Genomic DNA, 12174 nt, shown 5'->3' with positions numbered 1-12174 from the left:
GAGGTATTTTTTCGGGATGTGCTTGGCTTGATAAGACTGCTCTGAAGGGACTGTTCAGTCTCATTCATTTGTCGCTCCTCGCTAGCTCCTCAGTCCGTGTGGTTAAGATGACCGCAGCCACAATACTAAACCTAAAAATTTCATCATGTTGGAAATCCACAAACCATTGAATTACGTGTCCCCGTGGCTACATTCATCTTTTATGAATGGTCTATGAATGTGATGCTCTTGAGCTCGGCTGTGCTTTAAAATAACGTGTTCACAAAGAAAATGTTAAAATGTTGACGTTAAGCTAGGTTTACAGCATTCACCAGCTTACTTTATGTATATGCTAATTAACTTTAAACATAAAATACACCTAAGAATGATAGAAATATTGTTAGTCTTGCAGGTAATTTATTGTAAATGTGTCCAATTTTTGATTCAGATATTGACCTCATACTAGCATCACTGATAATTCAGTAGCCTCAGTGTCTGCATCAGATTTAGAGCAGGGGTCTTCAACGTTATTCAGGCCAAGAACCCACAAACTGATGGCGAGATTGAGTAGGGACCACCTACCTGCTATACATGTTCAATATTAAACTCGGCTTAGTGCTGTTTATAAATATAAATTATCATTTTGCATTCAATGGTTAAGCTAATCAAATATTAATTTCAAACATTATTCATCTGAGATTTCACCTAGGGACTGAATAGGCTCTCGGGTCAATTGCAGCCTCATGATTGGCTTAGCAGCGATAGGGGCGGGGCCTACAGTGTACAGGTGGCTTTGATTGACAGATAGTGATTGGATTGATAGTGTGGCGCTCTGTGTGAAACAGTACGGTATGAAGTGCTGACTGAACGTCTTCTATCTCCATTTATCCCTTTACTGAAATATGTTGGATTCATGTTAAAAAGAAATTTAATTTGCGGGGGGAAAATTATGCGTTATATATTAAAAAAAAAAAAAGCAACCCAAGATTTGCCCCCCTTTTGAAGACCTATGATTTAGAGCTATGTTGGTTGCATGGCAAAGAACATGAAAATCCTAACAAGGTACACTAAACATTATTTGTAAAGTATACACATTTTGTGCTGAACTAAACAGGCAGAGCCCAGTCCTTTAAATACTGTACTAGCTGATGGGATTCAACACAACAAAGACACACTGTTGAGTCTGAGGGAGAAAAAAAAAACAAGACTGAATGGATGAACTCGACACACATGTTTAAAGTCGGAAGCCCATCCGCTCCAATCTCGTCTCCCATTGCCGCACTTCAAAGGCGTCTCTGGAGAGAAGCTTCAAACCGCACAACATAACAGGCTTCTTCGCGAACCAGCCACGAAACGGAAAGTTTCTCGCCAGCTATTTGGCTTAAAGTTGCGCGGGTATAAAGAGACGCCATTTGTTCTCTCTTTACCTGGCCTCACTTTTATCCCCTGCGCCACTATTGTACTTCCCGTTTTGCTTTTCCACTGTTTGTGTGTTATCCTGCTTCACTTTCTTCTCCCTCTCTTGCCTCATCCTGCCGTTACCTTTGCAGCGGGCCCTAACGGAGGAGCTTAAACCATATCAGGGGTTGGGAGCTTTGCCAAGTGTCATCCATTATACTGAAGTAGTGCTGTTGAGTTGTCTCTTTGCCCATATTTTTTTTCATATTTCAGCTTTTGTCTCCATTAATCCCAGTCTGTCTCCAGCCCCTCTTTTTGACATTAACTCAATTTCATACACCATACTCATCATCTCCCCATTACACCTACTCTCCCAGGCCATTACACAATCACCCTAGTTTTTTATTTTTATTTTTTTTGATCCACCAACTCTAGATAGATTCCAACTCGTGTAAATCCAGTTTCTGCCGTCTCTACATCCTGTCCGCTTCCTCGTTTGTCCATGAATGACGACACGACGCCACCTACGATTTACTTTCATTCCATTTTCTAAAGTCTATGACATGCAAATATTTTTTTTTTCTATTTGTCTCACACTGCCGGTCTTTTCTTCTTCCATCCCTCACGTCTTTGCCAGGAATGGGTGACTGCCACGGACCTGCTCATCTCTCTGGACAGGCTGAACACCTTTGGAGACGAGTTTTTCAAGGACACCAAAGTGTTGCGCTCGTACTTCTATGCCATCTCTGATTTCTCTGTGGGCGGCAGGTAAGAGACACCGGAAGAATGTGCCCTCCAGAACAATGTCACGCAGCTTTCTTTCCAGCACGTTGAACATTAGTCACTGGTGTCACTTACATAATTTCGAATTCCAGTTCTATTGCTGCTACATGTCATTGCGTTTATGTTATATTGACTGGCTTTGCCCAATTCGTTATGGAGGATACACAGTTGCCGCCTGAGGAGGTAAGGGTGGGTGGCACATAAAGCATAGATTCTGACGCCAGAGCCTGGGATGGATGACCAACATATTACATGTTGATAGGTTTTAGGCTCTTAAAATGCTCTATAGTTGGAGACGGTTCCGGTGAATCCCAGTTTGTCAGCGTCGTATGCAAAACAAGACGAGTAGTCAACACCTGCTTACTGCAGGTCAAGTTGCATCGTTCATTGATTTTCTGTCACCGCCAGTCACCAGTTTACCAAGTAAACGAGCATGTCGTTAGACGGTGAGAGGAAGCCGGAGTACCCTCAGAGAACCTACGCAGGCACAGGGAGAACAAACAAACAAACTCCACACAGACGAGCCACAGTCAGATCATGGATTCAAACTCAGAACTTTCTCGCTCTGAGGCATCAGTAGCAGGGTTTACGTGGAGACTTTCTCTCACATTCTGATTGAAGATTTCAGATGTTTATGTGAGGTGATCTATTCAGATCTGCAGCCCATAGACAGCTGACAGAGTCAGCATATACAATGTGGCCTCATGATTGGCTCAGCAGCGATAGGGGCGGGGCCTACGGTGTACCGCATCTGCCTCCATTTATCCCTTTACTTAAATTTGTTGGATTCAAGTTAATGTGTATTTAGAGAAATTTAAATTTGAGGGGGACTATTGTGGGTAAAAATATATTCAAACATATCTAAGCAACCCGCAGCAAACCCACACATTTAAGCCCCAGTCAGCTGATGCATTCGATTTCAACTGTTTATGTGACGTGACCTATTCCGATCTGATATTCACATGTACATGTAAACATCATGCATACCTTCCATACACAAGTATGGGAAGTATAGACAAATATGTAATTTGATTTTATAAATCTCCAGGCCCTGGAAAAGTATGGAAAATGAAAACTAGTGTATGGAAAAATATTCATGTTTCCAAGACTGTTACCACTGTTTTTCTAACACATAAAATTACATTCTCCAGTTTCTCTGCCGCTTTGACAGACGGGGGATTCTAAATGTCTTCTATTATCACTGCATAATGGGGAAAATATAAACTCTTCGACGACGGGCTCACTCAAGTTATAATTAGTTTATTTTATGATTTATTAATTTATTTTTGTATCTAACTTAATTTAGTTACATGTACTAGTATTTGAATATTTATTTGATCTTTAATTGCCAGTGAGGTAGTTCAGGTAGTTAAAACGTGCACTGAATTTATCGTATTTATTTGAGCTACGTTACCCAGCTATAATCTTCTAGAAATTATTTGGTGACATAGCAGCGTATATATCCAGAATAACGAAGACAAACAATTAATTCCATAATTTATTTATTTATTTATTTACGAGATGCATAAATATTTACTCAAATGCCTTAAATTTTATTATTATCTTTTGTTTTTTTTGTACCGAGAAGTCTTTAATTGGGGTCTCTCTTCTAATCAGCGGTAGTTGATATTGTTTTTACAGTTTTATTAAAGCAACAACTTTATTTGGAAAGTTTGTGGGGTCATATCCACTTTTGCTATTATGTTAGCCTTATAGTAGCTGGTTTTCCAGCGGCTCCTAATTTGTTCCACGCTTTTTAAAACAGTTTGATATTTCTGTTTTTGTGTGATAATGTGTAATTCTTTTTGTCAGGAAACGTCACTCGAACGTCCAGACAGAGCACTCACAGACAGAACGGAGCCTGACTTTATTTCGATTCACCGTTTACATGACTTTTGATCAGTCTGTGAAAAGGAATATTCTACCCCTATGAAACCAAATGAAATTCCGATTAAGGTGTTTATATGGAGCATTTTCATTTTCATTCACTGGGCTTCAAAACTGATTGTAATCTGAAATGTTTGGCTCCACGTAAACCCAGCTACTGCTAACCGCCGCACCAGCGTGCCAACCCAAGTTGCATCAGAAAAGCCTAAACTGAGATAATACTCCTTCCGCTTCTTTTGGTTTATTACTCATCATAATGAGAGATGACATTCTACAAGGACCGGGCTGCACCTTGGCGTTGCAGATAGAAGTGGACGATTAAGTAGTTGAGATGGAGCCTTCAGAACGAATATAAACTTGATCTGACACCTGTCATAAATGCTTAGGATCACGGCAGCGGCATGACAAATTACCCACCAGTGTAACAACACCTGGGGGAGGAACCCATGTGAAAGCACGCTGGCCTTACACCAGTGTTTTCTGTACAGGTACACGCGCCTTCACGCTGCAGTGCCACATTTTGAGACGGCGAATCGGCCGCTGTAAAAGATTCCTTGTGATGTTTCGACAGAATATCAATGCACCCGGGACTAAAGTTAGACCGCTACAAAAACAGCAGTGGTGGCCTCAAGGTTAGAAAAACAAGCCTGTGCCTTGAAGGTTGCTTTCAAACCCTGGAATCAAGACGGCACAAAAGTGAAAAAGCAGCACTTTCCTCTCCTCATCAGAGCAAGACCCTTAACCCCAGCTGCTCCAGAGGAGCTGCTCAGTGGTTGGCAGGTCTGCCTTTGGTTGCACGAGGTAGTTTCCAGGTGTAAATGTGCGTGACTGATCGGTACAGAGAGCTCACCTCTGTGAAACTACCCGCAATAAATAAAACCTAAAGAATGTGCTAGAACGGTGGAGGAAAATGTCTCCGTAGGTTTTCATTCCCTTGTCACATCACCTTCTGAGTCGCCCCCCCGTACACATCGGCTCCTCGCTATAATGCTTCACAATGCATTGGTTGTTGTCGTCTCGGCGACAACATGAATAACTGGGTCTGAGCTTCGGGCAATCATGCATCCGGTTCTGGGACGGCTGGCGAAATTTGACGGGGCGTGCCACAAAGCGTCAAGTCCCCGTTTCCTGTCGCAGTCGGTCGACAAAACCTGGAACACTGTCTGGAAATGGTACGAGTACAGGGAGGCGTAGCTGCCACCAGGCTTTAGAGGGAAGTGAAGACCTTCTACATGAGGATGTAGACAAAATGATGCCTTCACTGACTGACTTCATTCCAGACTCAGGGTCCTTATGACAAGCAAAGATTAATAGTCTAGTGAGGCCGATTGCAGTGAGCTCAATAGCTTTTAAAAACAAAGATTTATTTAGGCAATTATGAGCATGCATAGAGTTAATCCGCCAATGCAGGTGCTACCCAGAGGTGCTTGTTTCTCTTCCTTTCCTTGTACTCTAGGACAGTGCATTAGCAATGGCACATTAACACAGTCGAAATGTGCAATTGCTGAAGGGGAATAAAAACTCTACCTTGTTTCAGACCATGCTTGTGCCTGCGAAAGATAATGGGAAGTGACAACTCCTTACGGTGGAAATGCCTTCTCCCTTTCTTCCCGCCTTCTACACCGCTCCCCGTGTGCACGGCTGCGTGTCAGTGAGATGAAGCAAAAAACGGAGCGCGTGGGAGAAAAAGGTGTGCACTTGCAGACTTTAACCATCCACGTTTCCCCCCCCAGATGCAAGTGCAACGGCCACGCCAGCGAGTGCGTCGAGGGGGAACGCGGCGGCCTGGTCTGCGTCTGCCAGCATCACACAGCGGGGGACGACTGCCAGAGATGTCACCCCTTTTACCAGGACAGACCCTGGGCCAGGGCAACCGGGGACTCGGCCAACGAATGTCTGAGTGAGTATCTTGGTTTGGAGCCCACTGCGCCCGACAGTGTCAAATTAAAGTGACAAGCTCAGGCTGTCAAAGGCCTCGTAGAATACATCCGTGCGCCGTCTTATGTCGACCTCCAGCACATCTGCAGCTTCTGATCTCCTCACATGCATGCTCGATCAAGTAAATACTACTCTTCAGCAAAGTGGAGGGGGAAAAAAAAAAGATTACAGTCTGACAATCAACATGGCAATCAAGTCTTTATAGAAACTGATTTTCATTACGCTGTAAACGGAATTATTCTTTATTAAATTGCACCCGGGCTTCATGCGGAATATAACAATTTATCTGCCGCCATAGCTATCATCCTTGAGCAAACAATAATGAAAATCACATTGTGGCTGCATTTCAGGATTTAAAAATGACTGCAAGTATTGGCCCACGAACATATGCGCATAAGAGGAAATTCAAATACGCACAAATCTTCCAGGGGACCCATCGGCAATTCTTTAGCAGAGCATTATCGGGTTTGGCTCAAAGCACCATGCACTTTCGCTGAACGCAGCCAAGAACGAGTCGAAGGGGGAGGGGAAAAAAAGGCGAACATGAAAGAGGGTGGCACGCAAATTGTTTTTATTTTATTTATTTATTTCTCTGCTGAACTCTATTAAGCAGCGAGCTTATTTTAATTACTCTTACTCTTGGTTCCAAGCAGATGGCGTCTTAAATAGAGTATTGCACCCAACTTAATCAATGCCGTACATTAATATACACGCCACATAAAAGCAGCGCGGAATGTGGAAGCGTAAAACTTGCTGTAATTGCACATCTCTATTTGGCACAGAAGTAATTCTTGAGTGACTTTGAGTCAACCTTTCTGTGTCAGACTTCATCATGTTCTGACTGTGTCTGGGGAAAAAAACGTTTTACAAAGGGTCTTTTTTCTTTTTCTTTTTTTAACTCACTGGTGATTAACATTTACATAAAACACCTTATATGCACATGTAACCTAAAGAGGTCGTATAGGGCTTAACAAGCAGTGATTTTTTTTCATGTCTAAATGTGATAACGATCAGCTTTATCACGCTACATGAGCAGTGACAACCGCCACTAGCAGTCGACACAAAAGCTGGAAAGGTGTTGATAAAAACAAGACGAGGAAATGTTTCAAAGAAAACACAAATTAACAGCCTGATATACTGTAAGTAAGAGAATTAAAGGATGATAAGATCAAAAAGAAAAAATATAGGATATAGAATGATATTGTGAATATTTAATGTTGGGTGAAACAGTTCAGATTTAAAAGGCTCTTTATAAATAGTCTTAGTGTGCCTTAAAAGTATCTAATTTTTTAATTTTAGTTACGTATGTTGTGGCTGACATGGAAATAATCCCATAAAAGTGTCCAATATTCCAAAGTGATGCACTGGCTCAGGCCTGTACACTTCAATGCAACACGTTAACAAGCAAACATCTGTTGCTTGTATCTACTTTGGCCTATAAACCTCTGCTGTGGTTGGTTGTGATCTAAATACGTTTAACTACACAGACTGTATGTAGTCCATGTGTGCTTCATTCCACAGATGGCAGATTTTTTAATTTGATGCGTTAGCTTCAAGAAGGAGGCTATGCTGCCTGGGTGAACCTATAAGTTTTTTCACATTAGCCATCATCTCACATCTAATTTGCTGACAATACGTACAATGTGGCCGAGCATTTAAGAAAAGAAAAAATAAATCTTGACACTGATTTTGGGACATTCGCTTGCTAATCCTCTTAGCTATGTACTGGTTGGCTTTCTGGCTCATAGCTGAGCCAACAAGATAAATCTCTCATTGCCAAGTTGCATCTCTGGTTCGTCCTATTCTACCAGAGTAGCAAATGAAACTATTGTGTTATGGCTTTAGAAAAATGCATGAAAATCTACATTGGTGGTCGTTATTGTTTTCTTTGGCAAGTTGTTGTGGTGATGAGCCGTTATCAGGAATGACTTGATATAAAAGACTGTTGGAGTGCTGCTCACCAGAAGGTACCACCTGAGCCCTTCAAGGAACCTTTGTAAAACTAAAAAGAAAGAGATCAAATGCTAAAAAGTTGTCCTGTGTGAATATATTCATGTCACTTCTGTTGTAGCACATTATTTTGCTATTTTGATAATGCTCCACTCTAAAAAAAGAAAAAAAAAGAAGGGAGAACTACTTGAAACTTGTATATGGGGAAAGAAATGTCTCCCAATGAGCATTATAAGAGGTTGCTCATAGACTTTTATGGTTCTAATAGATTTATAGAGTATTCCCTTTTCTCCTCTTCCCTTGACAGTGCAGCAGCAGCTACTGCACTTATTGCAAATTGTCGAGTAGTTGACTCCTCTCCAGTCTTTGTGCTAAGCTTTGCTAAATCAGGTGCTTCATATTTATAATTTTCAAGCTAATCAAGCTAAGGATACGTTTTCTTTAGCTGAATCTGAACATGATCAGATGGTGTAAGTCAGTACGTTTACATGCGCGTGGAAAAAAAACAAAACAAATTATCGCCTTAATTCAACTTTAACTGGACCACGTAAGCGCATGTAAACGATCAATCTTCCCTGCCATGTATACGCCTTAATTGGAGTTTAACTGGACAACGCATGTGCACGTGCTCCACAATTCACAACAAGCCGGTCGCAGATGAAGAAGAAGCTAAACATAACCGGTAGAAGAACCACTTGATTGAGCGCCATCTCATCTGCACCATAAGTAGCGCCCACACACTAAATACGAGATTAAAAAAACTGATGTTGTTTGAAATGCCGGTCTGCCACATGAATGACTCTTGTTTAATATATGATGTAATAGGTCAACCAGAAAGGGGGCGTGGTTTTAACCTGCTAAAAAGACACATATCACCACCTAGTGTGGAGGAGGAGGACATGGTCCTGTCAGTTATTTGATTTTCTGCATTACATGTAAGCTGGGACAGGGTAATCTTTTCACAATCCGTAAAGGCTAAAAGTTGTATAGTGTGTCCCCAGCTTTACTTGCATGTGTTTCTAAACTGCTGATCTTTTTATTCAGGCCATGTCGAGACAGTCTAACTGCCTTTGTGCATCTTAGATAGTGTGGACACAACTATTTTCAGAAGCAGCAGAGTTGGTAACCAAAATGATCAAAAATGAAATCACTTCATTAAAGAATGTAATGATAAATCATAACTGGTACATAAACACAGTCCTCACAGTTCGCAGCACAGCATGAATATCATCTTTATGTGTATGCTGCGGTCGTGCAAAAATGGCATGCAACAATGATACCCGGTATCGCTGCTAATGGATGCAAACAATTTCCAACAAATCTGGCTGAAATGTCAAGAGTCCTTCTCATGCCGCATTTTCACAAATAATCTTTTAGCAGGGAGAATAAACTATAACAGATTCGTGACCTTTCCAGGCTCAGGAAACCATGGCTGCTAACAATACAGCAATAATTAAGATAAAACCTGAACTTTACAAAATAAACACCAAGTGACATAAAGTGAATATTTATTTTGTGCTTTCATGTTTTGTTTTGTTTTTTGCCTCCTTAACGCTTCAAAGTGTGAGTCCTTATGTTCTTCACTGCATGTATTAAATAACACTATTTCCAGCATTTAAACCATTCTATATGTATATTTGTCTCTGTCTTTTGCATTAACAACTTGCAGCCTACATGTCAAAGTAACCCAGCCGTGACCCTTAATGGAACGTGTTGGTAAAATGTTTGGGCCAATTAGCCGAATTAGCATAGTCCTCCTACGTGCAATGACGCAACATCTAACCTGTATACAGGATACAGCGTTGTTACTTTCAACTGAATAGCCTTCTGTCTGACCATTAATGTGTTTGTCATGGCAGAAAGGGACTCCTGTGCTGAATCTTTAAAATCCATTAAAAACTGCACATTTTAGCCGTGACGTGTTCGGAGCTTTTCAAAAAAACAAACAACAAAAGAAGCAGTAATCTTCTGCGATTACAACAGCTGCATTCACTATTGTTGTGTAAATGATAGTAGCAGGTGGTAAATGGAAGCGTGGGGGTGCCTTTTTTTACATGAGCGTTTTAATATTACGTGAACGTGCCTGAGTGTGTTTATGAGTAATTTGACTAGTAGTGACTAGCATGTTCATCAAGACCACATGTTGGACTGCCGCTTTATTCTTTTTATCTAGGCTGTTTGCCTTGTGGCCCCTTAAACAGGTGTGTTGAAAAAGGGGGCTCCGTTTGTGTGCATCAGGGGCGCAACAGAATGTCATTCTCATCAAGATTGTCCCCTCCTCTGAGAGCGAAATCATTTACAGCCCCAGTGGTTTGCAGTGGCTGATCATGATTTTCATTGTTTGCTTTACGCTGTGACTGCCCCAGCCTCGGGCTGTTCCGGTGCGTTCACACTCGAAATCCTTTTATTGCCACTGGTTTGAGGTTGACGACTGCAGTTTGGAGCTGTGATCTTTTTCTCGGACGCCAGAAGTGATGCTTGCAACAACTGCAGATATGTCAGATGCTTATCGTGTAAGCCGCCTCCTGGTGTGAATGCTGTGAGCTATGAAGGACGTCAAAGTGGATTTAAAGTGCCAGTGTCGTAGATTCTCATTCAGATATTAGTCTGTGTGAACTCAATCTGTCATAGATGGTGACTTAACAATGGTGACTGAGCCTATAGCCCACTCATGAAAGTATTGTAGTATTTATACAACTATAAATTGGGTGTCATCAAGCGATAGCCAAGGGGAGTTCAGTCTAGATCGACCCATATGGATTTCCTTTTTTTAGGGCTGATACGATTATAATTTTTTTGTTTTTACACGAGCATTGGCAGATACATGCTGCCGATTTTTCTGAGCCAATATTTGGAGCTGATACTGCTTACCGCTACCAGTAGAAAACGCAGATATCGGCATGATATATCGGCGCAGAAGAAGTATTGCAGGGAGTAATGGAACGAGGAGCGACCACAGTGATCTGTTAGATGAAGAGCTGCAAACCTGGTACCAACTCTTTTCACCGTTTCCATGCTGGTGCCTTTTGCACCAAGAAATCTGATCACAGTAGCTCACATTATGTCAACTGTTGCCTGATTTCTTTAGTAAACGACAGCAATTACTAGGGATGGGCATTGATAGGATTTAAAGAATCGGATCGATAAGCAGAATCTCTTATGGCATCAGTATTATTCACTGATTTCCTTATCAATTCCTCCTTTGAATTTTTGCCAAATACTTCAACATGTTGGTGGTGCTGTCGCCCTTGCTTGAAATTAAGTGCTGCATAAGTTGCACATTGCACCGTTACAGTTCATTCTAATGAAGCCACACTTTTAAACGTTTCAGTCTGTCTACCATCTCGTCTTCCTTGTCGTCACGCGCGCGTCATATGATGCGAATGACATGAAAAGATTCTTCTTCTTCTTTCGTTTTATTGGCGGTTGGCAAACCACTTCCATTACTGCCACCGTCTGAACTGGGATGAAGAGTATCGATAAGCACGAAGGCTAATGATATCGATGAACTGAACCAGCTGGAAGTGGTTATCGACGAAGCCCATCCCTAACAGTTACTTGCTCCTGCGATTCTGTACTAGTATTACTTACTCTGTTCTTGCAATCTTCCGTGTTACATTCATTCTGATGTACACATTTCTAAGTATGGAAATCAAGCAACTTGCTAAAATGAAGTGTGAAATCCTATAGCAGCTCCCTCACACGTTGTCACTAAGGGGAAAAAAATGTTGGCATCTATATGTTGATTTCTGCTCAGATGAAACCTCATTCTGGAATGTTGTCTGCTGCACACTCATGTATGCAAAGCTTTGAGTGCTGCCTGGTATGTAAAACATTTACTGGATGTTTGTGCTGTAACTGCCATTTTCCCTTAACTTTAAGGCGACGACACTTTGAGCAATCAGTGTCTAGTTGTTTTTGTTTGCCCCAGGGGTTGCATTTAATTATTTTCTCCAAAAATTAATCAGACTATGTGATTTACCCAAGAGGGCCCACGCTTTCTGTACATCAGTTCACTTGCTGGATCTGTTGTTTGGTTCATTTGTTCAATGTGCAAGAAAGTTATATCGGTCAAAAGTTTGAAAAATTGAATCCGGCAGCACAGAATTTAAAGTATGCATCATCTGTACGACATCTATAATAAAACGATGTGATCTATCCTACTTTCTTTATGAAGAAGTCCTAGCGTTGCAGTGGTTGCTGCTATTTACACAGCAAATTTAGGTTAATAATTGGTCA

General features: G+C 41.4%; 1 protein-coding gene across 1 annotated transcript in view; it reads left to right on the top strand.

Moving 5' to 3' along the window:
* The window catches only part of lamc3 (laminin, gamma 3), a 121221-nt gene that overhangs the window by 26198 nt on the left and 82849 nt on the right, over positions 1-12174 (top strand). Inside the window, exons 3-4 of the mRNA XM_047570643.1 lie at positions 2015-2145; positions 5781-5947. Coding sequence (XP_047426599.1) covers positions 2015-2145; positions 5781-5947 — 298 coding nt within the window. The remainder of the gene's footprint in view (positions 1-2014; positions 2146-5780; positions 5948-12174) is intronic.

This window comes from Mugil cephalus, chromosome 19, assembly GCF_022458985.1.
Source record: "Mugil cephalus isolate CIBA_MC_2020 chromosome 19, CIBA_Mcephalus_1.1, whole genome shotgun sequence".
In the NCBI taxonomy this organism is placed as follows: Eukaryota; Metazoa; Chordata; class Actinopteri; order Mugiliformes; family Mugilidae; genus Mugil; species Mugil cephalus.
Note: the sequence above shows the minus strand (reverse complement) of the source record. Positions and strands in the feature narration are given on the sequence as shown.